Below are 27,871 nucleotides of genomic sequence, written 5' to 3'. Positions count from 1 at the left end.
TCATACATAAACACTGTCATGTAATGTTTAAGCCAGATCTTTATTGAAATACAGTAGTAAGGTTTATCAATGATTAGCCAATGCTTTTTAACAAGTTTAACAGAAAATGCACACATACCTGGAAATACAATGGTCATAACCTTAAATACAATGAGTTATTAAACCTGTAACTGCACAGATCCAGCCATCCAGTAAATCAGAATAATTTATATAATTTGAAAATGATTATACAGTCACACTTGTGAAAAGCAAAAATATATTTAAAAAAAAGATAGATTACATTCGACAGGGTTTCTTTTTACCAGTGGTTCTACATGAGACAACTGGGACTCAACTCCAGCCCATAAAAACACATAGTATATTGTGTGAATTAAAATTGTAATAATGGTTTTACTATTTTTATGATGGGAATGAAATTATGTTAGCAACAACACACATTAGACAAGACAGTTGTACATAAATTATGACCAAGGCAATATCTTTGTACTGCACCTACAAATCTTCAGAGCAGGCCACCTCTGAGTTCGAGGTGCCTTGTTCAATGAAGCGGAATGAAGACATTTTGCTGATTTAAGGCAAGCTTTGATTTTATTCTGGCACTGAACAAGTCTTTACAACAAAGAGGAGCCTGCTGGAAGAATATAAATGACTGTCCCTGCTATTCAAGGTTAGCACTGTGGAGGTAAACTGCATCAGTCAGTGCAAGCAGAAGAAAAAAAATCCTGAAGACTTCATTTTATTAAGACTATTATTTTATTTTATTTATATATATAAAAACACCATTTAAAGTGTTCAATGTAGACAATTTGTTGTAGGTTTTACAAAACAGGAGGCGGGGGGGGTCAATTAAAGTTTGTTTATGCTTCGGATATTTTAGGTAGTGTGGGTATTTTAAACTGTAGCTTCCTGAAGTATAATATTAAAAACATACATATACTGTATGATTGGGAGACTAAAAGCAGAACATTGCTGGAATGTACCCAACCAGTCTGCGAGACAGCATTGCTAGTCATTTGACCAAGGAAGCTTTTGGTCCAGTGGAACAGGTCAGGATTCATGAGTGGGCCTTTATATACAACAACTGCACCTTTGATAAAGCTAGTGCTGTATTGTTCCCTTATGACCTGCTTTCATTTAATATGGTAACAATTTACAATAGCGTTAATAAATCTTATTTCTTAAAGAATCCCAATATCAACTGCCACTTGTATAGAGTTACCAAATGTACATTTAAAAATAATCTTGTAATATGAATTAATTAAATAACAAAATAAAAAAAAATATGGTAGAGTCAAGGTTCATCTACAATTGTCAGATATAACAAAGTTGAGCGGGATACAGAGAGTAGTACATTAACTAGTTTGTCATTTTTATTGCCCTTCAGTTGTAACTTGGATTAGATACCATCATTATCACTACCCTTTTTGCCCTAAAAGCAGTAAACTATGTTAATCCTGAATGCCTGTGCCTTGTTTATACAGAATTCATTCTGCAATTCTGGTTTACTGTACAGCGTGTGATCGCCTTGTTATACAGATGGTAAACAATATTCACAGTATTTGTATCTTTCACAACATACCATAACCATACAAATGTAACAGGCAGTATTGAATTACTGATTAAAAAGCTCATCTATTAACAATTATTAACAGTAGATTTAGTAAGGGACATGTCGAGAATACTGTGATAATGCTATTCATAACAGAGTAGTTTCTTTTGAATGTTGTACTTTTTTTTTTTTTTTAGTTTAAATCTATTTTCTTACTTCTTTCTTACCTATACATTGCTCGTTTTTTTATACTTGAATTAGGGATATATACAGACGTGCTCAAATTTGTTGGTACCCTTACAGCTCATTGAAATAATGCTTCATTCCTCCTGAAAAGTGATGAAATTAAAAGCTATTTTATCATGTATACTTGCATGCCTTTGGTATGTCATAGAATAAAGCAAAGAAGCTGTGAAAAGAGATGAATTATTGCTTATTCTACCAAGATATTCTAAAATGGCCTGGACACATTTGTTGGTACCCCTTAGAAAAGATAATAAATAATTGGATTATAGTGATATTTCAAACTAATTAGTTTATTTGATTAGTATCACACATGTCTCCAATCTTGAAATCAGTCATTCAGCCTATTTAAATGGAGAAAAGTAGTCACTGTGCTGTTTGGTATCATTGTGTGCACCACACTGAACATGGACCAGAGAAAGCAAAGGAGAGAGTTGTCTGAGGAGATCAGAAAGAAAATAATAGACAAGCATGGTAAAGGTAAAGGCTACAAGACCATCTCCAAGCAGCTTGATGTTCCTGTGACAATAGTTGCAAATATTATTAAGAAGTTCAAGGTCCATGGAACTGTAGACAACCTCCCTGGGCGCGGCCACAAGAGGAAAATCGACCCCAGATTGAACAGAAGGATAGTGCGAATGGTAGAAAAAGAACCAAGGATAACTGCCAAAGAGATACAAGCTGAACTCCAAGGTGAAGGTATGTCAGTTTCTGATCGCACCATCCGTCGCTTTTTGAGCAAAAGTGGGCTCCATGGAAGAAGACCCAGGAGGACTCCACTTTTGAAAGAAAAACATAAAAAAGCCAGACTGGAATTAGCTAAAATGCATATTGACAAGCCACAATCCTTCTGGGAGAATGTCCTTTGGACAGATGAGTCAAAACTGGAGCTTTTTGGCAAGTCACATCAGCTCTATGTTCACAGACGAAAAAATGAAGCTTTCAAAGAAAAGAACACCATACCTACAGTGAAACATGGAGGAGGCTCGGTTATGTTTTGGGGCTGCTTTGCTGTGCCTGGCACAGGGTGCCTTGAATCTGTGCAGGGCACAATGAAATCTCAAGACTATCAAGGCATTCTGGAGCGAAACGTACTGCCCAGTGTCAGAAAGCTCTGTCTCAGTCGCAGGTCATGGGTCCTCCAACAGGATAATGACCCAAAACACACAGCTAAAAGCACCCAAGAATGGATAAGAACAAAACATTGGACTATTCTGAAGTGGCCTTCTATGAGTCCTGCTCTGAATCCTATCGAACATCTATGGAAAGAGCTGAAACTTGCAGTCTAGAGAAGGCACCCATCAAACCTGAGACAGCTAAAGTAGTTTGCTCAGGAAGAGTGGGCCAAACTACCTGTTAACAGGTTTAGAAGTCTCATTGAGAGCTACAGAAAACGTTTGATTGCAGTGATTGCCTCTAAAGGTTGTGCAACAAAATATTAGGTTAGCGGTCCCATCATTTTTGTCCATGCCATTTTCATTTGTTTTCTTATTTACAATATTATGTTGGGTAAAAATCAAAAGCAAAGTCTGATTTCTATTAAATATGGAATAAACAATGGTGGATGCCAATTACTTTTGTCAGTTTCAAGTTATTTCAGAGAAAATTGTGCATTCTTCGTTTTTTGTGGAGGGGTACCAACAAATTTGAGCACGTCTGTAGATTTGTAAACATTGTTAGTGCTTAGTGTAAAACAGTGGCAGTGGAGTATTTGTTTTAACATGAACTTGAAGTAAAAATAACAAAGCTTTTGATCGCAATGAGTGCGAGAGGCAGTGCAGAAGCTGTTCAAGCAATTAAGTAGTAAGACTTGATTACCATACCTTGTTTGCTAAAATGCAAAAATCATGATTTGCCATAGTAAAAACAGACAAACAAACAAAAGACTGGAGGACATTGTACACAAGTTTAAACTGCCCTCCAGACTTCTGTTTGCTTGTGTTCTGTGTACAAAGTCCTACACCTGGCTACAAAATTTAAAATATTTCTTCAGTATCTCAAATGTGTTGGTATTATACAGTATTTATGGTATTTCAATTTGGTCCAGGCTGTTCTGTGTTATTTGAAGTGTGCGATAAAAGTTAAATATGCTCTCTACTGTGTAAATATGCCACACTATAGTCTTCAGTTACAAGTTCAATGATTTAAGGCTTGCTGTGTTTTCTGTACAATTACAGTACTCTACTCTGGCTGAGGTTTAAGACTATTCTTTTGTGGTTCAAAGAAATGTTCCACAATTGCATCCACCAAGCTGCTCAGTTCTGTTTTTAGCTGTTCGGGGTCACTGTGAATAAAAAGAAAAAAAAGGACAAATGTTAATCATTGAACTGTATGCTGAATGAATGAAGGGAACCTATTTGATGTTACAAAGTAGGCCCAAACTCACACAACTGTGTACTACATCCAGTGCTGCACATGCACCATTTATCTCAATACCCAAGTGTATGAATTCAAGGATGCTTATGTATAAAAGTGTTATATCTGGCTTAATTTATATTACCAGTTTGTTTGTCCTTTTAGAAAAACATGGTGGAAGTGCTGCCCTGGAATAAATGCTTGGGGAATGTGCATCTTGCCCTGCTTAGTTGAAGATTAGCGCCATCTAGGGATCTTGACAGCGCTACTACTGTACAGTAATTAAAAAAAAAAAAAAAAAAAAACACAGACTGACTTCCCCAGGGGGAAATATTTTCAAAATCAGATTATATTTATAAATAGAATATTTCTGCTTGTGTGCCATCAATAGTTTGGCCTTCAAACAAGATCACATGAACGGAAAGTCATCATGTAGGAATATAATCCTGAGAACTCTCAAACAGCTGTTGTGTAATTGAAAAAAGAAACCAGCCAAGTGCTAAACCTGGAACCTGTTCCGAGGATGGCCACTTAATGAATCTTCAGAGCTTTGCTGAAATGCTGATTGTCAGTTTTCCCAAATCTGAATACCATTATAACTACCTTTTATCATCACTGTTTGTTTAAAAATGGGACATACCAATAGGTAAGTCTATGCACACATCAGTGTAAATGTTTTGTACATTCAAAGTAGGCCATAAAGTGGGTTCATTTTTGATAAGAGTGCACTGCAGATATCTTGTTCATTCCAAACAGACTACATGTCATTCGATTACATTATAACATGAGACACACCAAACATACTGCAATACTATCAAAACTTTATACTGAACCTTCATTGCCAAGCAAGGCCAACTGACTATCAGGCAAGTGCACTGCTTCTTGTTTGCTCAGTCTGCACTTAAAGGTACATTATCATGATTCAGCACTAAACATATTTACATATTTGTCCTAAGGGATGTGACTCAGAGTTTTTTTAGACTAACCTGTTCCCGGGCGGCGCACAGAGCTCAGTGTAGTACTTGATTTTGGGTTCTGTTCCACTGGTCCTCATTGTAGCTACTCCACCATTAGAGAAGGTAAATGTTATCATCTGACTGCTCTTGCTGGTAGGGAGCACCTGTACAATGCACAACACATGTTCATTAAGAGCGGACAACTCCCACCCCCCGCCCATATTCATATTATACTTAACAATGCACACATATTTCTATACTTGCATGTAAGCAATAAGCGGGCATTACTGGCATTATGTACTGTTTGGTTAATGGGGCCCAAGTGCAGGGAATCTTTCCATTGAATTATAATTTTAGAGAATTATAATTTTAGAGTTAATACTGTAAATATTATTATCATTATTAAAAAAAATATCCGCTTCTAATGGAACAGGGTTTACGGAATTGAACAGAGTCCATTTGATGAGAGTATTTTTCTTAACTTGACATTTGTCACTAAATCAAATAGTTTCTGGAAATGTTTGCCTTTTTGGCCCATGAACTGCACAGCTGTAGCTGTAATCTGGAACAATTGCTTGGTTTTGGTTTAATTTTTTAACAGGCACAAAACCATATTTGAGAGAAAAGATTTGTCTTTAATTGCTAGTGAAAGTAGGTGCAGCAAATTGGATCAGTCACCGCACAAAAATAAGCCCTGAAAGCCATTGCCTGCCAAATGAACTGTCTACCAGAGAGCATGCCAAACTTATTATCTATTAAGCCTATCTCCACTTAGCAATAATCCAATTCTTTGAAACAGTCCTTTATTGTAAAATAGATTAATCACGGCCTATAAGCACTATCAATTTTATGGCAAAGAAAAGCTTCGTGGCATTGGCATCTCATTTTTCTGTTTGTTCAGTAATAACCAAATGAATAACAAACTAGAAAACTGTTTCCTTTCTTGACAAATTTTAATAAGATTTTTTGGGTTTTGTGAACACACCACCTCATAGGATATATAATACAGACACATGGCTCAATCATAAGACTACCAGCGAAGGCAAACTAATGGCTGTTTGAAGCGACACTCTAATGTAATAATTAACCTGTATCATACATGTATCATACAGGGCCAAGGGCACCCAACAAATGGCTTAATGATGTTATACAAGCATTGTTTAAAGTCTGTGAAAACATGTCATCCATTATACCCTAGAAAGTCTTCAACCACAAACGCAAGAAATATGATAGCAGAAAAGAAAGAGAGCAACTATCCAAAGATACATTTTCATTAAATGTTGCACAGTAAAATGTACTATCAAAACTGTACTTACAGCTTTCTTGTCAGCTTGGCTGCTGTCATAGCCAGTTGTTAAATCTCTCACTCCGGATACTTCAAAGCTTCCACACGTTTTGGGGTATGTGTTTTCTCCTTCAAAGTTTCGCAGCCTTTCAAATAATTGTTTGATAGTCTTTGAATCATGGCAGATGAAGTAGGAGGCCTTTGTAATATGATAACCATATCTGTTTGAGATAAGGGGAAAGATTGTCTTGATATAAAAAATACCACACATACATACAGTTGTAGTCCAAAGTTTACATACCCCAAAAGAAATGTATAATTTCTAGAAATTTCACAAAAACAAAGAATTTTAGGAAAAATCTTTTCTAGCAAAAGTCATGCTTTTGTGGCTGAGGAAAAAAAGTTACAAGAAATAGATGTCTCCAATTATTTATTTCAGCAATTTTTTTGCAAAACTCAAAAAATGCTAATTCAAAAGTATTCATACCCTTTGATGCTATGATAGTATTGTCTAAAACGTGCTAGAAATGTCACTATGATAATGCACAACCTAATTCTAGAAAAGTCTAGAAAATGCTGGACTGTAGGTGGACATTCTTAGAGAGTATAAAAGGGTTAGACATAGGATGATTGCTGTCATTACCAATAAGTCAACATGGGAAAAAGTAAAGAGCTATCTGAAGACCTTAGGCAGAAAATTATTTATTGTCATAAAGGTGGAGAAGGATACAAGAAGATTTCCAGGCATTTGAATATCCCAAATTCAACTATTGTGTCTATTATCAAGAAGTACAAGACTCATGGTACTGTCACAACGCTCCCTCTGTCTGGAAGAAAAAAGATTCTTTCCCCAAGAACAAGTAGAAGAATTGTGAGGAAGGTTAATAACAATCAGAGATTGACTGCCAAAGATATTCAAAGTGAATTGGCTGCAAGTGGGACTGGGGTTTCCATTTCAACTATAGGTTGAGTATTGCATGGTGAAGGTCTCAATGGTCGCAGGCCAAGGAAAAAAACACTCTAAGGAAAACGGTACAAGTACAATTGCTTAGTTTGCGAAACAGCATTTGAATTATGGATACGAGTTCTGGACAAAGCCATACCTACTGTTAAGCATGGAGGTGGCAATATCCTTCTATGGGGCTGTTTTTCCTCTAATGGCACAGGAAATTTAGTTCCAATACATAGTAAAATTGATTCCACAGCATACCAAAAGATATTGGCCAATCATCTGAAACCCTCCGCTACAAAACTTGGTTTAAAGCACAACTGGACGTTCCAACACAACAACGATCCAAAGCACACATCAAAATCTACTTCAGAATGGTTAAAGAAGAATAAAATCAAGGGTCTGGAATGGCCTAGTCAAAGTCCTGATCTAAATCCAATTGATTTGGTACGAGTTGAAGAAGGCTGTGCACAAGAAGTCCTCAGAATTTGAATGAATGAACTGGTCAAAAATCACTAAAAGTGCCACATCTAGCTTTTAATTTCATTTTCCTTGTCAGGGTATGAATACTTAACATTTTTGGAGTTTTCACAAGCCAAACAACCGCATGTCCAATCATCCACACAGTTCTGCCATGGTTTTCTTTCTCTATGGCAACCACTCACTGCAGTTCTCGCAGCAACCCTAAAACCGTATGTAGCAGGGTGGTAGAAAGCCCTGTACATTTATTTATTTTTAGAAAGGGGTACCCCGCTGCCCCTGTGCAGTTTATTGTTTTGTATTGTTGTTGTTATTTATTTATAAATATGACGGGGTAGCCCTGTTTTGTTTTTGTATTTATAAATGTCACGGCGAAGCCATATGTTTTGTTTATTTTCATAAATGTGTTCTGGCAGAGGCGAGCTCGTCAGCTCGTCCTCTGCCAGTAGTATTTAAATAAAACTTGTGCAGATTGTGGCCGAGGGGTAATGAGATAATTGATAGGTTAACCCCTCGGCCACAGTAAATAAAAGCCTTCAGCTCTCTGCACTCATGGTGGGGTGTTCAGAGGAGGAACGAGAGCGAGAGCGGAGAGTAGAAATAAAAGAAATAAAAGAAAAACGAAACTTAAAAAGGAACCGTGAAGGCTACTGCCCAGCCGGACCTTGTTTAGTTTTATTGTTTTCGGGACTTGTTTTTGATTATCTTTTTATTTTGCTCTGTGAGCTCTGTTTTTTTGTTCAAATATTTTATTTATATTTTTGTTAAATAAACGGCGCAAAGCGGCTTTTTGCCTGCTGTACTGTCTGTGTGTTTGTTTCCTGCACTCAGGCCTGTCACACCGTACATAAAGCAATGGAGTAAAACAAGTGCAAGATACAAAGCTAAATATAATACAACATCTTGAAAACAAAGAACAAGCAGAAAAACTGGTCTTTTTTTTTTTTTTAAAAACCCTATGGAGTAGTACGAACGTACCGGTACGTTCGCTGCTCTCTGGTCTCCAGGGAGTACGATACCAGTACGTTCTGCAACTTTAAACTTGAATTACTGAGCCTACAAAATCCCTGATCACATAATATTGTAAAACTAGGTTTCTGTAACACCTTTTATTGGTCTCCTGCGCCCTCTGCCAGATATTGACTGAATTACATATTATTATCCCAGTCAAAAATGCCAAGTGTTTGTTAAACCGGCGAAAATCGCTCAGCGAGAAAGAAGTATTAATAAAAATACTGAATTCAGATTCTGATTTAAATTCAAATACATAATTCTTCCACTGAATCGAGTGTGTCAGTGAAGACATAAGCAAAGAATATTTAGCATCAACATCAAGTGACAGTGAAGAGGCAGTGCCAAGCTCTGTGCGTTGCTCCATGCTTCAAGGAGTATCATACGCTGAAGCATTAGACACTCACTCCCTCCGCCCCCACAACCTGTTTACCTGGATATGATTTATTCATGTCTCTCTCTCTCTTTTTCTTGTTAGGATGTGTTGTTGTGGTTGTAACACCCAGTTGTTTGTTTACTGCCTACATGTTATTTTTTAGTCAAAACCTTTCCCTATGACTAAATATATATTTATTTGTTTTATTTATTCACTGTAAAAATGATTTGTCTGTATTTTGTCAGTATTCATTACATACAAACACATAGCTTTCAGCTTGTTTGTACACTGTACTCTTAATAATCAAGCACATGCAGAAGATAGAAAAAAAGGGTTCAAGGTTGTACCGTATGTTGATCTTGTTAGAGAGATAATTTTACAGCAGTTTGATACCTTTGGCCTTAATCTTGTTTTATTATGAGTTTTATTATGAATGTTTTATTGTTACTTCTGTTTTTTTTAATAACTGTACTCTTCTTACTGTTTATTATTGTATTTTTGTATTTTTTTCTGTATGTAAAGTGTTTTGAATTGTATTGTACATGAATTGTGCTATATAAATAAAGGTTTATTATTATTATTATTATTATTATTATTAATAATAATAATAATAATAATAATAATAATACTGAGGGAGACTGGGAGACTATATTTCCATCAATAAGAGCAAAAAAGATGTGCGCTGGTCTTTATACTGAAAGCAAGGTTTTACTGTATATTCAATATAACATGTTTTTTTTTTCTTGATTTCCTTTATTTTTGTTATCCTTTCTTCTTATCATCATCATCATCATCATGATCATGTATTATCATTATTACTACGATGACAACTACGACTACTACGACTACTACTGAGACATCACTTGGCGGGAGCCCCTCCAACCCCCGGAGGGCGAGAGTCCTCAGTGGGAGGCTCTGTACTCCCCCCTGGTCTCTAGAGGAGCTGGGGACCTGGGATGGAGGGTGCTGCACGGAACACTCATGTCAGGAGAGATCCTACGTCACTTCTTTGACTTGTATACTGCATGCCTTTCCTGTTGTCAGTCCGAGTTGGTGGTTCACATTTAGTCTTTGTGCGCCAGGCTGCAGCCATTTTTCCTGCTGAGGAACCTTCTGCTGCAGTTCTGGCTGCATTCCCCCCCCCCCCCCCTCCCCTCCCTCCCCTCCTTTTTATTTTCAGGCATCCTGTTCATGACTCCACCAGGAAGAGGGACCGCCTGGTGAATCTGCACCAGGGAGGGTCTCTTTGACTGTGGGGCCACGTTCAGGGCCCTTGTCCATTCAAGGATTACTTCAGAGCATGCCCACATGTAGTCCACTGGCGACATGACGGCCTTTGTGTCGTGATCTGTATCGTTTATTTTGGTTCGTGCTCTGTATCGTTTATTTTGGTTCAGTATTACAGTTGTACATTTAATTTACAGTCCTTTTACCAGTCTTTTTGTTTGAATTAGTTAAGTGTGGCTTTGTTAGCACCCCCTTTTGTTTAGGGGTGCCAGTAGAATTTTATCATCAGCTGTCATTGACAGCTGGTGAAGGACCCCACATCGGCACTTAAATAGGACGACTATAGCAGCATAAACATGTCCAAGGAGATGTTACTTGCCATATTACCTGAGAAGGACAGTGCCTGGACTTAAATTCCCATCTGAATGACTGGAAAGATCAGTCTTTAACCTTTCAGCAATCTTGACCACTGCAAAGGTTGCTCGTTGCATTAACTATGCCAATTTCAACACACCCCAACACTCAATAAAACTATTTTTGTTCGGAGAAGTACCACAAGTTAAATTGTGCAACATACAGTTCTTGTTTTTAAAGCACGCTGTGTCACAAAGACTTACTCTTCATAGATTGCTTTCAGCTGCTGGGATAGGGTCATGTTCCTGATTGCAAGGTAGCTGCATAGCTCTGCGGTTATAGCAGAGGCACTGACGCCATCTTTATCAAGAACAACAGGGCTGCACATATATCCTGTAGGAACACAAAAGCAGAACAGCACAACATTCAGTTAGAATATGCTAGGTTTCACAAGGGTAGCACAATGTATTTTTTGGACAAAAGTATTGAATTGCACAACCTATAGCCTCTTCAAAAGCAAAGAGAACAGTCTTCTTCTGGTCCAATAGCTGCTTGCCACGGTTTCCCATCCACTTAAACCCTGTCAATGTTTCCTAGTTAAATACAATAAATAATATCAGTCATTAGCTAAGGGAAGTAAATTGAACATTTGTAATATTTGTCCAAACAGGCTTTGAGGGTTATGAAGACTTTTAAAATATGTGAAAATGTCTGAACTCTAGTACCTCAAAGTGGAATCCCTCTTTAAGCGCAATGGCTCTGAGGATTTTTGAAGAAACTGTGCTGGCCAGCATGTATACATCCTTTAAAGCACAAGGGTCTGTGTTCTGCTCCTTCCAACAGATGAAGATCCACCAGCCTAACAAGGCACCCAACTCATTTCCTGAGAACACTTTCCACTCTCCACTTAAACAAAATAAACAAATAAATTATTATATATACACTTGTGAATGTGGCAATTAAACCACATCAGGTACCAGTATCAGGGCTGGGGTTGACTCCTGTTTTTAAATTCCAAATTACATTGCCAATTTTTTTTTTTTTTTTTTTTTTTTTTAATTTAGTAGTCGCCAATTCTTTATTATTTTCTCCCAATTTAGAATATCCAAATATTTTTAGGCTCAGCTCACCGCTACCACCCCCGTGCTGACTCAGGAGGGTGAAGACAAACACACACTGTCCTCCGAATCGTGTGCCATCAGACGAACGCTTCTTTTCACACTGCAGACTCACCATGCAGCCACCTCAGAGCTACAGTGTCAGAGGACAAACACAGCTCTGGGCAGCTTACAGGCAAGCCCGCAGGCGCCCGGACAGACTACAGAGGTCGCTGGTGTGTGGTGTGCCGAGGACACCCTGGACGACCTAAGCCCCCACCCCAGGCCGCGCTCGGCCGATTGTGCGCCACCCCTTGGGAGGTCCCGTCCACGGTCAGTAGTGGAACAGCATGAACTCGAACCAGTGACCTCCAGGCTATAGGGCGCATCCTGCACTCCATGCGGAGCGCCTCCAATTCCTTTTAAATCAATTCCAAACATATCACTGATCAAAATTGCAATTAGCAGTAGTCTGTTAAAATGAGCTTCTTACAGCAGCAACAAATTACTGAAATTGAAGTCACTGTTAAGTCAATTAAATTGGCTTCAAATGAAAGCAATTGAACAATTACGTAAAAACCATTGAATAAGTCGATTTTCTAGGCATTTTTGCAGGGCACTTAAAAGGGGGAACAACTAATACACTGGTGCGATGTATGTGCCGGTGTGTCTATTAAACTACTGTACCTGTGGCATAATGGGATTACTAAAGCCACGGTTATGTCTCACACAAACGTAACTGTCAACTACCTGTTCAGGACCTACGGCATTCAGGTCATGTTGCTAGGTAGAAACACAAAACCACTGTTCTAATTAAAAGTTTTAATTTCTTACTCTCAATACCCTTAGTCATTTTGAATGTTAAACGCAAGCTTTTAGACTCTTGACTGACCTCCGACTCAAATGTCACAGCTATTCACTTAGTGTTAACACAATAGCTGTCGGTCTCCATGAATTTCCTTAGTCCCAACCTCCCAAGCCATTGATTTGTCAACATCCAAACAGAACAACCCCCTGGGATGCGTACTAAACAGCAACTAGTTAGAAAGCAGAGTAGTACACTATTCCGTTCATTGTAACTGCAGTGCTATAATAATGCAGGTGACTAAGACTGGATAAAGTAGGAGAGTAAGAAAAAAAAAAAAATGCTGCTCAACAAGTTTGAAATTGCGCGTTGTTGAATTTGCCGAAATACATGTTAAGTCGCAATGCTGAAAAAACAGTGTGACTGGAGACGAAACAAAGACAAAAAACTTAAAATAGCCAAAGAAAAACGACTTGACAGGAGGAAAGTGTTTATGGCCCAATGTAGAAAACATTTTGTTTGAATGTACTTTGAATGACTTTAATACATACTGTAACTTGTTCTACATGTCAGTGCAACGCAGTGGTACACTTGTAAAGTATGTGTATGGTTCTGATTAACAAAACAAAATGAATGTATTTGTACAGCTGGAAATTGAACACTAAAATGTTTTGTTTACTGGTTATTAAATGGTGCACCGTTTAGTTTATTGTTTGTTTGTTTTTTTTTCTTTTTAATTGATGAAGCAGCACCGTTTAATACTTTTCTTTTAAATTTGAATTAATATAATGAATCTGTAAAAACCAATGCAGCAGGAACTATTGTCCAAGTGTGGTTTTGGAAAGAAATGTTCAGTAAAGCAAAGATGATATGTTCTTGAACTTGTTTGGGTACATGATAAGCTAAAATAAAATACCGGAAAGATAATACAGATGTGATGTGGGATGTATAACTTCATTTTACGCTCTGTTAATTATTGTTTTTAAGTTTAGAAAAAACAAAGTTTCTAGCAGTTTAACTAAAAACAACACTGTAAAATTACTAATGGAATAACATGCTGCAAACATGCGGTTATTTCAAAACTAACCCTGTGGATCTTTATTTATCGGTGTTGAGCATGTGGGAAAAAAAAAAAAAAATTATAAAAAAAAAAAAAAGTAGTATTTTAAAACATAATAAAAAGTGTTTTTTCTAAAACTGAAGTCTCAAAAAAAAGGGGGGAGCGACTTTTATGCCAGTGCGACCTATAAACTGATTGTTACGGTACAACAATTACCATGCCTTCAGAAGGAATTGGAATTGGAAATTTATTTTAAAAAGGAATTGGAATTGAAAAACAGGAACTGACCCCAACCCTGTCCAGTACTGTACAGCAGTTACTACAAATGCTATGTAGTAAACAAAAGTCATTAAGACATACCTGTCTTGTTTCTCAGCTACTGCAAGTCGATCAGCATCAGGATCATTTGCGAGAATAACTTGAGCTCCTTCTTTGTCCGCCAACGCAAAAGACAACGTCTGCATTAAAAAAAGAATAAAAAAATTAAACAGGGTGATATAACATAGTATTTTGGTTATATACCAAGTACAATATCTGGAAAATAAAAGTATGGTTTACACAATTCAGGAAAATACTTTATATCAAGCTATGCAACTGCTTATGAAATCAACGTAATTTACAACAGTGCAAATCACGGACTAATTATGTTGTTGAATTTGCTAATGTAGTGTACATGTTTTGAATTAGAGACTATTAGAGACTAGAGTATTCGTTTGTCGGCTAAGCCCCACAGATCTACAATAGAGAAGAGTAAGGTAGAATGTACCAATACGCCTTTTCCTTCTTCGGGGTTAGGGTACTTCACAGTAGAGAATTCTGGATCAGGATCTTTCTGCTCTGCGACTGCCAATGGTGGGGCAAAGTCAAAAGCCTTGAAAGCTGACTGAACAAATTTGTGTCCTACTCCATGCACAGATGTGTGGACAAATTTAATTTTAGACACCTTGTTAATTTCCCTGCAATTACAAAAAATGCATACATTTTGTACATTTTAAAATGTTATGGTGTCTACAGGAGTCCAGAACATTTCTGTGAATATCTGACTGTATTCTGAACAAAACATTCAACTCAGAACTTTTTAAAAATTGGCCCAACTATTTTTTGAAATTTTGGATGTTTGACCCAAATTAAATGCATTCAATACCTATTATGTTAAACTACAACAGTCTCAACCTGTTATGCACTGCAAAATTCTAGTGCAAACCACTTGAGTACCAAAGTCCCAGAAACAGGCATTGAACTAAACTAACACAAAAATGACTTGGTCCAGAGAATGCATGAAGCACACATTTAAACATCTATCCAAATAACTACTGTAAATTAAATTGTGCAACACACAGTTCTTGTTTCTGTTTTTAAAGCACTTTGTAGATTGCTTTCAGTTGCTGGGACAGATCGTGTGCTTGACTGTAAGGTAGCTGGAAAACTCGGCGGTTATAGGTACTGACATCATCTTTATCAAGAACAGCAGGGCTGTACATCCATAGAGCACACATTTAAACATACCTGTGAAAGCAGTGTTTCTGTATATCTTGGAAATAATCCCTGTTGATGTCTGCATAAGGATCTTTTAGAAGAGGGCTGTCTTTAATGATGGTTTCATCCCAGGACTGAGGCCAAGGCTCCAGGTTCTCTTCAATGGCACTGGCAATCCCGTGATCATGTGGCGAGATGATCTGAGCTCCATTGGCCCAATAAACCTTGAAGGCAGCAAGTAGAAAGCAAGAGGACTGTCACCACGGGAGAGCACCTAGGGCCTAGTTACTGATGTAAGTTTATCGTTATTGTATTTCTTAAAACCAGATTGAATTGATTTACAGCTTCTGGTGATATGCATCCTTACTGTAGCGCAGGATAATAAGTAACTTCATCAGAAGTGGACTAAAGGTGGTGCCTTTACTTTTATAATTGAGACCTCTAAAATCAATGAATATGCCTTGAATAAAAGCTTTCATTTTATTTAAACATCATACATGTGTGACATTTTAGTCAATGAATTAATTTAATTGCAGGTTCAATATCAGAATTTGTGGCCACTTGGCATAAATTGACCCTTTTGTACAAGCAGAAACAGAAGTTTGTTTGGCTCACACGTATTCCAGTTATCTTTATCAAAAGAAATACCTTGTAGCCATTGTCCTGTTTTGGATTGTGAGAAGCCGTCACCATAATCCCAGCACACAGACTCAGATGAGTCACTGTATATGGCTAAAAGAAAGGAACAGCATGATTACAATGCCAGGATATAATCGTTACACTCCAATATTGCACACATTAAAAAAATATAGAATGCAGGGGTCTATGATACTTCCTATGAAATCGAATGATTTGAAAGGAAGAATTTCTAAGCAAAATTGCTACACAAACATTGTGAATCTGTGAAACCACACTGAAGTTCAGTCTAGGGGTTCTCATGGATCAGCCAATCAACTATCAGTCAGTACTATGCAAATGTACCAATGTCCATGGAGCTACATACATAGTAAGCGGTATACCAAGTTGTGAGAAATGTTCATGCAATACTCAAATTTGGCCAAGCAGTTTACAATGTATAGCCTTCTGAGTCAGTCAACTAAATAACTGGCATGTAGGATAACCTGTTGCAACAAGTTTCCATGAAAATTACAAATTACAAATTTTTCAAATTGCTCCCCCATATCTGGAACTTTCAGCACGGGAAAATCCTGCAGAGATATTTTAAGACACCGACCAAGCTAATGTATTTTTCACCCAATTTAGAATGTCTGAAATGCTTCAACAATCTATAAAGAAGTTGGTGTCAGTGATGAAAGCACATTCTGAGTAGTTCTGGTTAAAATAAATAAATAAATAAATAAATAAATAAATAAAAGTAGTGCTGAATATTTTAAGTGCCGCGAGACTTTATTCTCTCGTACGTGAATCTCGGCCGCAGCCTTTAAGCGTTATAGAAACTCAGTACACTGCAGTAAGTAAACAGTTTTGGGGGAAAAAAAAAAAAAAAAAAGACGATATTAAGTCCATCTAGGTGTTGTTTAGCAAGCGGTGACTTTCGCTTTAACTCTTAAAACTCAGCCCCATTCATTTTAGGGTGCCAATGTACCGAAGATTGTGCACATGGCTTGTTTAAAAGTACAGACTCAGGGCTTATATTCAGTGAATTATATTCAGTGTGTGTATGCGGTACTCCTAGCCGGAACTACGATCGCCTGAAGTTAAGCCTCTCATCATGTGACAGAGGTTTTGTTTGGAGTCTATTGCTCCGTCACTTGTAGCAGCTAAACTAAAAGGGGCGGTATCGTTGGAAAGCTTAGAAGCTCAGCTCCCCTGCTGCAAACACTTCAAACAGGCAATGCCAAAAGCAATGGAGAGTGCTCTGTCTCACAGTGATGAACAGCTGTAGGTCTCCTGAAAGCAGCTTATTTTAAAGCAACACCAGTGTGAACGATGATGCAGTAAAATATACATAGTTTTTTATATGCAAAAGTGCCTTTTTTTGCCATTCCCCCCTAAGACTTTGGAATCTCCCCCTATATTTGACTGCAGCATAGGGGGGAAATCCCCCCAGCACACGAAAATGAAATTCAAGCCCTGCCATAACCTACACTGTCAGTCAGTTTAATGATGCCTACAACAAACTCCCTGTTCTGACTTCAGGTGGCTGGGTGTTCAAGGGAGGTGGTCAAAGAGAATGTGGACCCATATACACTGAGCTGATCCATCTGTCAGTCACTCTCTACAGAGTGAAAATAAGAACTTCTCTGAAACTTTCATCACACATGCCTAACCTCTTAAAGACCCTTCAAATAACATTTGGGTAAAATCTTATAAACTGTTAATGTTATATACATTGTAACCTAGTATAACTAACGAGGTACCACTGTATTGTTTGTGCATACCTCAAGCTCTTACCTGTCAGCAGCTTCAATAGAAATGAGTGTGTATCTTAAATCAAGTTAATTCAATCTCACAATGCCAAATGTGGTCTTTGGAATTATACTGGAATGTAGTCTAAATCAGAGTCTACAAACTGTAGCAGAACAAGTACTATTTTAATTGTACCAGTTTTAAACATGCATTAGATATTAAGCAAAGGTGAAAGTAACTTAAAATTTCTTACCGTTACTGTATTACTGGCTTACTTTCACCTCTGATATTAAGGAAATATTTCTAAATGCAATTCTGAACTTTGGGTTGGTGTATGTGTGTGTAGGGAGGTGGGTTGGGGACAGAAGGATATGTGATGCGATTCTGGTGGAGAAAGTCAGTGTTTCAAAAACTAGACTGGCAAATTTTGTGCTTTGATTGTAACTAGCCTGTGATTATGAGGAATCTCTGCATGCAGGTACATTGGTTATGTAGTGTCAGGCAAGCATCAATGTCAAATTCAAAGAGTAAAATAAAAAAAATACAGTACCACAAATGGAGTTGGAGTGATGTCTGAGAAGAGATAGACTGGAACTCCATGGCTGATGAAAACAGCTGCAGCTAACTTTGCAAATCTGGAGAAGCAATGCACAACACAGCATATTAACCCTTTGCGGTCCTATGACGGACCTGGTCCGACATTGCAATTTTCCCTTTCCGGTCCAATGTCGGACCCTGTCCGACATCATCAAAAAGACGTAAAAAACAGGTCTCTAGTCGTTTTTTTCTCCGGAAAACCATTCATTGGCCGAATGAGACCGATAGGAGCCGAAAAGCGCTCAAAGAATATCGGATATTTGCAGAGCATTTTTTAGATGTTATAGTAATAAAATAATTACTTGGATCGCATTATTGAGGAGTTTAGTGATAAAACGAGTGATCAGGAGATGATTTATCGGTATGCACTACTATCAAGAGGTATGTGAAAAATACAGCGAACGAGAGGTGGGGCGGGGCTGGAGATGCAGTACTGAGTGTCCTGTTGATATGCAGTGCCTTTAAACCTGTTTTACTGTGAAAAAAATACTTTTAAACAGCGCGTCAAAAATAAACTGCGCGTGTGAAAATAAATTGGACCTGACGCGCTGAATAAATGGACCGCTAAAGGTTAACCCTACCCAATCAGTACCTAAGCCCAAAATAACATTGATTGTTCTTGGGAGTGCAAACTGCCTCCTTCAGTTTAGATGAGGCTGTTTACACCCCAAGCAGTTCAGTCTCAATGCCCTTTCAATCCTTATCTCACTTTATATTCATACTGTAAAGGTGGTGGTGGTTTTGGGATGGAGACAATGTAATACCACCTTGTGACTCAAGCCAAAACCAGTAACCTCAGGGCCGCCGTCAGGGGGGACAACCCTGACAGTTGTCCCGGGCCTGAGCCCGAGGGTGGGGGGGCCTGCTGGCCAGGCCCGGGATTTTTTTATTTTTATTTTTATTTTATTTTTTAATTGTATTGCCAAAACACATTTCCTTAAATCCTAGAAATATTGTATTAATTTGTATGCCAAGATGTTTTGCTTTTAAATAATACCATTGGATTTAAATATTGTCGTTGTCATCGTCGCCCGCCCTTTTGAAAATAAGGTTTGCTCAAAACAGTTTAGCTCATGAGAGCGCGACAGCCATCACATGCCATCATCACACACACGTTATGCTCGTGCTCACTCAGTGCTTAACAATTACATTAGATTTAAACATGTACCACCATAAATCTGGCTCGCAAAAGAGAAAAGAGAAAAAGGAGAAAGAAAAAAAAGAATCAGAGCTGAGAAGCAAGTACCCTATTTCAAAGTATTTTGTGAATAAAAAGGAAGGCAACGTGCTTTCAGAGGAAGGAGAATGTGAAGATGAGCCAGAGCCTGGGCCTAGTACCACCTACCACGCTGACATAAACACGCTGGAATCTGACACTGCTCAATCAATAAACACGATGTAATCTGACACTGCTCAATCAATGGCACCGCAAGAAAAAGAGAAAAGACCAGCAACAGACGATCCTCAGGATGCCATGAGTAGTAGTATCACCTGTGTGGACATAAACACTCAGTTGGATTCTGACACTGCTCAATCACCCGCAACGCAAGAAAAAGAAAAATACTCATCCCCAGACCATCCGCATAGAACAGCGACTGACCTGTTTTACACAGATGACCCAGATATGTGGCCAGAGAGAATAACTGATATTGAGAGGCAAAATATCGTCAGGTGCTGTCAAACAAGCCAGGCTGACCTTATGGAATTAGCTAAATATATGCCATTAGATTCTGATGGTCGGTCATTCCCAGAGTATCTTCTGTATTCAAAATCGCCAAATGGCCGGGAGACGGTAAAGAGAGATTGGTTAGCGTTGAGCAAGATTAAAGGAGCCGTATTTTGCATCCCTTGTTTGCCGTTTTCTAATGAGCTGGAAAAAAATAAATAGTCTAGTGCACTGTGCAGAAAAGAAGGGTTCAATGAAGCAACTGGAAAGTGGCGCAAATTATACGACAAACTTCCCGAGCATGAGAGGAGTGGGCAGCACCAGCATTGGTTTTTGTTTCTTTTTTAAAAATTTAGTCGTCGCCAATTATTTTTACCCCGGTTTTCACCCCAATTTAGCATGCCCAATTATTATCTGTATCCCCGGCTCACCGCTCGCAACCCCCCCGCCGACTCGGGAAACGGAGGCTGGAACACGCGTCCTCCGAAACGTGCTCCTTCCAAGCCGTCATTTTTCGCACTGCAGATCCACAGCAATGCCACCAGACCTATAGTGCCGGAGGACAACACAGATCTGGCGGCTCCGCTGCAGAGCCACAGGCGCCCTATCGGCCACAGGGGTCGCTGATGCGCGGTGAGCCGTGGATTCCCCTGCCGACCTAAGCCCTCCCTACCCGGGCAGCGCTCAGCCAATTGTGCGCCGCCCCCTAGGAACTCTCGGTCACGGTCAGCTGTGACACAGCCTGGATTCGAACCTGCGATCTCCAGGCTATAGGGCACATCCTGCGAGGAGCGCCTTTACTGGATGTGCCACTCGGGAGCCCAGCACCAGCATTGTTACTGGAAATGGAGAAACCTGCAGCAGGCTTTGCAAGGTAGAGGGATCGATAGCCAGCTTTAGAAGAAAATACAATCACAGCTAGAAAAGAACACAGCTTTACTAGAGAGACTTTTGGATGTAACGTTGTTTCTAGCATCTAGAAATTTGTCATTTCGAGGAAGCAGTTCCACAATTAACAATGTTCACAATGGCAATTTCTTGGGTGTACTTGAACTAATATCGCACTATGACCCCGTTATGCATGATCACTTACAAAGAGTAAAACAAAGTCAAGAAAAGGGAGAGAAAATGCAAGCTCATTATCTATCCTGGGAAAGTCGGAACGAATTTATTGAATTATGTGGTCAGCATGTTTTGAACACATTTCTGACAGAGAGGAGTGAATCTATTTATTTTTCTGCGATATGTGACGCTACTCCAGACATCTCCCATACAGAACAAAATGTACTTATCCTAAGATATGTGCATAATGATAAAGAAGCCGCAGAATAGAAAATTAATGAACATTTTATTGAGTTTATTGATTTTGCAAAAAGGAGTGGGCAGGAAATTGCAGAAATGCTGCTACAAGTATTGCAAAAACATGACATTGACATCGCTGATTGCAGAGGACAGGGTTTTGACAACAGAGCCAATATGTCCGGAAAAGTAAGGGGTGTACAAGCTCGTATCAAGTGAAAAAAACCCACTTGCTACATACTCTCCTTGTGCTTCTCATTCACTGAATCTGGCTGGAGTGCATGCTGTTGAAACGTGCCCCGAAATAGCTACTTTTTTTGGCTGTATAAATCGTCTATACGTTCTTTTCAGTGGGAGTCCAGAAAGACGGGCTGTTTTAAAAGAAAAAACAAGTTGTTCTCTACATCGTTTGAGCGAAACCAGGTGGAGTGCTCGAATTGAAGCAATTAGCCCTGTTGCAAAACACCTTCCCAGCATTATTGCAAGTCTAGATAGCATCATTGAATCTAGCAAACTGTCTAATGAAGCTATGTCCGAAGCAAAAAGTCTGAAAAGCTACTTCAAGTCTTTCACTGCAATTGTACTTGCCACGTTCTGGGTTAAAGTTTTACAGAGTTTTGAAGAGAGAAACTTGCTTCTTCAATCTGTGGGGATTTCGTTAGACACAGAAGCAGCCAACATAAACGATCTACAAAAGGAGATGATGTTTTTGAGAAACGAGTGGAATGCCATTCTTTCTGAGGCTAAAATAGTGGCAAGTCAAATGGACATAACCCCTGTATTTAATTACGAATTAAACCAGCAAAGAAAGCGCAAGCGATTTCACGACGAAACTGCAAACGATGTTACAAGTGAAAGTGCAGAGACTACGTTTCGCAATACAGTGTATTATGTGGCAATGGACAACATCAGTCACTTAAGCAGTCGATTTCAGTCCGTTAGGGCTATCTGTGACAACTTTGCGGCAAAAGCTAGTCAGTAAGTATTCACAGGATCTGACAAACGGTTTGGTTAGTGAAGTTCACCATCTGAATAAAATCTATTGCGCCACATTTGAAAACAATTTAAGGCCTTTGGACCTTCTGAATGCAATATACCAAATGAAACTACAAAGTATTTTTGGGGAAATTTGCATCGCCATAAGGATTTTCTGCACACTACCCGTGACGGTTGCTGAGGGAGAAAGAGCATTCAGCAAACTCAAAATTATCAAAAATTATCTCCGATCAACTATGTGTCAGGACCGATTAAACAACTTGGCCATTCTGTCAATCGAAATGCGAATTTGTTGGCAAAATTGACTTCAAAGACATCATTCAGGACTTTGCGAATAAGAAGGCACGGCGGTGTGTTCTGTAATTGACAAGGCAGGAGACAGGACAAATATACAGGTAGGAATAGTTAATTATTGTTATTCATGCATGAGACTATTACTTTTTGTGGCATTGCAACATAGGTTATAAAATAAAATGAAAATAAATGCTTCAGAAGTTAAATTACAATTCAATTAAATGAAATTAAATTAAATTAAATTATGTCCACGCGCGCATGGTGCACTAGCTAAATTGAGAGGGGGGGCCTCTCATAGGACTTGTCCCAGGCCCCATAATTCCTGGCTGCTGCCCTGAGTAACCTAACAGTTTATCTTCATGCCTTCACAATCAGTCATAGACAGGATGAGAAGTATGTTTAGTGTTAGTTATTAAAATGCAAAACTGGCTACATCATACTACAAATCTACTTTTATGATTCAGGCAGGCAGACAGAAGTGGAATTTGCTTAAATGCTTAAATCAGGTTGTAAAAGAACACTGAAATACCTAATGCTGCTGCTTCCACTTGGAGGGTGGGCTCGAGCATCAAATCCAATGACGACTCCTCTTTCCTTCAGGTCTGGGAAACTCTTCTCCAGGTAACTGCAAAAGCCCTGCAAGAAAAAAAATAAACTATGGTTTACAACTTGCAAAAAAAAAAAAAACAACCTACTATCATTAGCATACTTATAAAAAAAAGGTTCTTTCATCTGTATTACATATCCAAAGACCTTGGCTGAAGTATTATTACATTTGTTCAAAAATTCTCGTGACCAATAAAGGGGGCCTGTAAATCACAAAGCACAAATGATGGCAGAGGGCCACATGAACACCAAAAAGAGGCTAAGGTCACCTGTGTTGTTTGGATGATGGTCAGATCGTTCATCCGGGATGTTCCTGCACCCATGGCTGCCCTGAGGCCTGCAGTTCCGAACTCCATCCGTAAGCCGAAGGAAACACGCAGTTCCTCTACATTGCCATCAGCCACCAGCTGCTGAACTGCCTCTGAAGTTTTAGGGTTCTGCAACAACAGAAAAAAAGTATTGGAGTTTTTGTGAAAAAATACGAAATACACCCAAGAGAATATCATTGTGTTAAAACATATAAATTCACTATTTTAAAATGCATAAAAAATTATGAGATTTTAGGTATTAAAAGTGCAACAAGAACTTTTACTGAGTGATTGACAAATACGACCGAGAGTCATAGTCACAGAATATACCAGCGTATCAAATTTGAAGCCAGTAAATGAAACCAAAATGTCATATGACCACTGCCAAGTAAACACACATTTCTGATTAAACACAACTTACATACTTGCCAGCACATAACCAAAAGAATCATGTATTGATCTGCAGATTTAAGGGTGGGACACCTTGGTTTATGACAGAGTTACCTGATGAGAAAAGGTCAAACACGTCATGGGGTTTAACATCTGGGTTCTGAAAATGTGGTCTCCAGAAAGCATGAACTCAAGAGTAGAGTTATGAGTTAACCTTGACAGACAACACCAACACTGGAGACCTTGATGTGATCAAAGATTCCTTGCTCAGGCAACGTCAGGCACCAAGTTTCCATGCTCATTTCAAAGCAGTACAGCATTTAATGACCCTTGTGTTGAGGTATTTAACCAGATTACACTGTAGATCACAAAATAACAATTGACCTATTTAATGTCTCTCTTTCAAAAAAATGTAATGAACTAATCTCATGCACGCATACTTAATGAAATGTCCTCTTTAACTTTGATTAAATCAAAGGCCAATTCTCCAATTTCAAGTAACAGTACTGACTCTTTCCCATTTCCGTTAGTCAGAACGCTAACTCGATTCATGTGCAAAGCATGACTGGCCTCATCAGTATGAACCTCAAGTTGACAATGCCCATTTTTGTCTCCCTTACATGTTTTATTAAATAATGCCAATACTGATAATACCCAGGAACACTGGGAACTTATGTAATTGTATTACTGCACTACATCACAAAATTAACAGAAACATAAAATAACAAACTAGAAGACAAAAAAGTACAATACCATGCTCCCGCTATAGGATGGCTAACATTAATAATAATAAAAAGAAGTGTGGTGGTTAGATGAGAGGATACTGCCTAAAGTATTCCCTTTAAGTATTATATTGTTTTGCTCATTGCACATTTAGCAAGGATAGTTGAACACTGCACAGGGTGTCAGTAGAAGTTTATATTGACTTTGGATACAGCAGTAGGCCAAAAGAGAATGACGGGCCTAACAAAAAAAAAAAAAAAAGCATTATAAATACTTGATTAAAAAAAAAAAAGTTTTTTTTTTTTTTTTTTACAAAATAAATATCTCAGTACAATTACATTATGGAAACTGACGCCATTTAACATGTAATTTTGAGATAATTATTGTTATAATATAGTTTGCCAAAATGTGTCATCTATTATCAATTCTTAACAGTACATACAGTATAAGGTACAGTACCAATGGGCATCAGTGGTGGAGGAAGAGAAAGATGGGCCCCGGTGCTGGACCCAACCTTATGTAATACTTTTATAAACATAAAACATGCCAAGTCAAGTGTTCAGTATTTAACCATATTTTATTCTCAGAATGTTAGCATGTATGAAACAGTATTCGACTGCATGTAATAAGAAGCTTTTCTACTCACCTACTGGATGTAGGTGAGTAGAAAATTATAATACTACTCTTTTAAATCACAAACTAACAAGTTTAATCACCAGTACCTACAGGATTCCATAGAAATATTCTCGCCCCCCCCCCCATATATATATTCCCAGCACATCTCCACTCTGGCACGCACTTGCAGATTCTTCCTGAGCAACATCCGAAGAATCCGACCCTTCCTCATCAACTATGCTACCCAGCTCCTGGTCCAGGCCCTGGTACTCTCCCGCCTAGACTACTGCAACTCCCTCCTGGCTGGCCTCCCTGCGTCCACCACCCGTCCGCTCCAGCTTCTCCAGAACTCTGCTGCTCGCCTGGTGTTCTCTCTACCTCGCTTCGCCCACGCTACTCCACTACTCCGCTCGCTCCACTGGCTCCCGATCACCGCTCGCATCCAGTTCAAGACTCTTGTACTAGCCTACAGATGCCTTGATCAGACTGCACCCAGCTACCTCCAGACCCTCATCTCTCCCTACACCCCCACTCGACCTCTCCACTCCACCTGCACTAGAAGACTGGCTCTACCTCCGCTACGCTCCCCTGCCTCCCGAGCCCGCTCCTTCTCCACCCTTGCTCCGCAGTGGTGGAACGACCTTCCTACAGATGTCAGGACTGCCCAGTCCCTGACCACATTCCGGCGCCTCCTTAAGACTCACCTCTTCAAACAGCACCTAGGCTGTAGAACTCCTCTGTTGTATCCTGGGACACTAACACCCTTCGTTTACACATGCTTTATTTTGCTCTTATCTGCCCCCTATTTTACTGCATTTAATCCTGTACCTCAGAATATTGTAATCTGCCAAGTGTTTAATGTGTAGTATTTTGTACTTAATCATATCCTGATGTAACTATAACTATTTAATCATATCCTGATGTAACTTTCACTATTATCTGCTGTATTATTGAATTGTGGTTTGTCACACTTGAGAATTATTGTATTTCTTGTTCTTATTGTATGACTTATATTGTAACACTTGAATGTATTTGTATTTGCTTGCGATTGTAAGTCGCCCTGGATAAGGGCGTCTGCTAAGAAATAAATAAATAAATAATAATAATAATAATAATAATAATAATAATAATAATATATATATATATATATATATATATATATATATATATATATACACACACACACACACACACATACATATATATATACACATACATACACACACACACACACAATAAAATACAATGTATACAACTCTTCAATGTGCTTTTAAATAATCCATTCACTCAACCATTTACCTACAACAGTGCAATCAGGCTATCAAACTGCAGGCAGTACAACAACATTGCAGCTGTACACTTTATAATGCATAGACTAAATTAAATAAGGCACCCACACCGCCAACGGGCCACGGTGTTGTTAGACCTACTGTAATAATTGTAATCGGGTTACTTGTCTAATGACAGCCTTGTCTCACCTTATCATACTTCAGCCATTGCTTGATTGCCTGATCCAGCTTTTCTTCGCCAGTGTTAGGAATGATCTTGTCCATGTTGCTCCCTTTTTAAACTGGTGAACACTCAACACTTGATTTCGGTTTACACTAACCTTTCTACCAGCACTCGCTTGCCTAATATTACTAGCAAGCTTTTATTAGTACAGTACGCTCGGATGAATTTACGTAAGGGGAGGAGTTTTGCGTGTGTTTCGGGGCAGAAGTAACAGACGTTACATTCAGCTTTACTAGATGGAGCCAGAGATACTGGCTGCGTTCACGACACGCAGACTTTGCTAAGTCTGCGCAGAATCTGTGGAAAACCTGTCCAAATTCATCGTCTGCGTGAACTCAGCCGGAAAAGACGTCACCAGGTCACGCATCCACGGGTTTAAAAGTCTGCACCGCCGCGCAGCTTCTCAAGAGGTACTGCGCTGGAGCAGCCGCGTCTCAAAACAATAGACGAGCGTTGACTGACAAAGAAGTGTGTAGGCAACCAGATACAATCTTCACTCCATTGCTACTGCCACCTAGTCAAGGGGTGTGAATCGCCTTCGAGTCATGTTATTAATTTATCTTATGAATGATTTGTAATACAAATTACAATGATTTGACTCTTTTTCCACACATTTATTATACTTTTCAAATATTCAGATATTTATTCTAAAGGTTAAAACATGTAAAAAAATAAAATACCCTTCAAAAAAATCCTGCAGGAATTGTGTGCAGAAATCCAGCAGGACATTCTACAGGATTTTCAGACCATTTTCCTGTAGGATATCCTGCAGGATTCCTGCACATAAGTCCCTTATTTTCTATAAAGTATGTTTTCCTATAGGAACAATACTTATAACATTCCTCTTGGGTTGCTTCACTTATCTAATTGTCCTTCAAATGGGCTCCTGCATAAAAACAATCAATATACAGTACTGTAGATACTGTAGGTGTAGATGTATGTCACATTTTAATTAAACAACAGTAATAAATAAAACAGACAACATAGACATATGAATATATTTTATTAATGAAAATGTAAATTTACAAAATGTAATTCATTGAAATAATCTTTAGTTAATTTAATAACAAAACAATGGTAACACTTTAAAATAATGGCCACACATTCCTAAGTTAAGGATTCTTAAACTATGAGTCGCAATCCAAAGTGGGTCACTTAAATGCAGCTTTAACAAGGCAGAATCATTGTTTCGGTTCCTAGGTCATTGTTCTGCAAGAAAAAAAAAATATGCTTGTAAAATATATTGCAATTTGATGACATCTAAATATAATA

General features: G+C 38.5%; 1 protein-coding gene across 1 annotated transcript; it reads right to left on the bottom strand.

Annotated features, from left to right (window-relative positions):
- Positions 1 to 21: 21 nt before the first annotated feature.
- On the bottom strand, positions 22 to 26,902 carry LOC117420983 (phosphopentomutase-like). Its single transcript, XM_034034808.3, has 14 exons — positions 26,566 to 26,902; positions 23,321 to 23,488; positions 22,975 to 23,081; positions 18,144 to 18,228; positions 15,872 to 15,955; positions 15,254 to 15,447; positions 14,514 to 14,703; positions 14,108 to 14,205; positions 11,511 to 11,691; positions 11,285 to 11,378; positions 11,049 to 11,178; positions 6,420 to 6,609; positions 5,134 to 5,267; positions 22 to 4,076 (listed from the first exon to the last, which is right to left on the bottom strand). The coding sequence occupies exons 1-14, from the start codon at positions 26,638 to 26,640 to the stop codon at positions 3,974 to 3,976; spliced, it is 1,833 nt and encodes a 610-aa protein (XP_033890699.3). The 5' UTR covers positions 26,641 to 26,902; the 3' UTR covers positions 22 to 3,973.
- Between the last annotated feature and the right edge of the window lie 969 nt (positions 26,903 to 27,871).

Source organism: Acipenser ruthenus, chromosome 1, assembly GCF_902713425.1.
Source record: "Acipenser ruthenus chromosome 1, fAciRut3.2 maternal haplotype, whole genome shotgun sequence".
NCBI classification, from domain to species: domain Eukaryota; kingdom Metazoa; phylum Chordata; class Actinopteri; order Acipenseriformes; family Acipenseridae; genus Acipenser; species Acipenser ruthenus.
The sequence above is the reverse complement of the archived record's forward strand: the minus strand, read 5'-3'. Positions and strand labels throughout refer to the sequence as shown.

Bases quoted from the DNA above. Each gene is read 5' to 3' on its own strand.
- LOC117420983 (XM_034034808.3), bottom strand. From the start codon at position 26,640: ATGGACAAGATCATTCCTAACACTGGCGAAGAAAAGCTGGATCAGGCA. The intron at 15,956-18,143 runs GTACTGTATTTT...CCTTTCTTTTAG, and splicing joins TCACTCCAACTCCATTTGTG to CCATATACAGTGACTCATCT. The intron at 11,692-14,107 runs GTATGTCTTAAT...ATTTTGTTTAAG, and splicing joins GTAGCTGAGAAACAAGACAG to TGGAGAGTGGAAAGTGTTCT.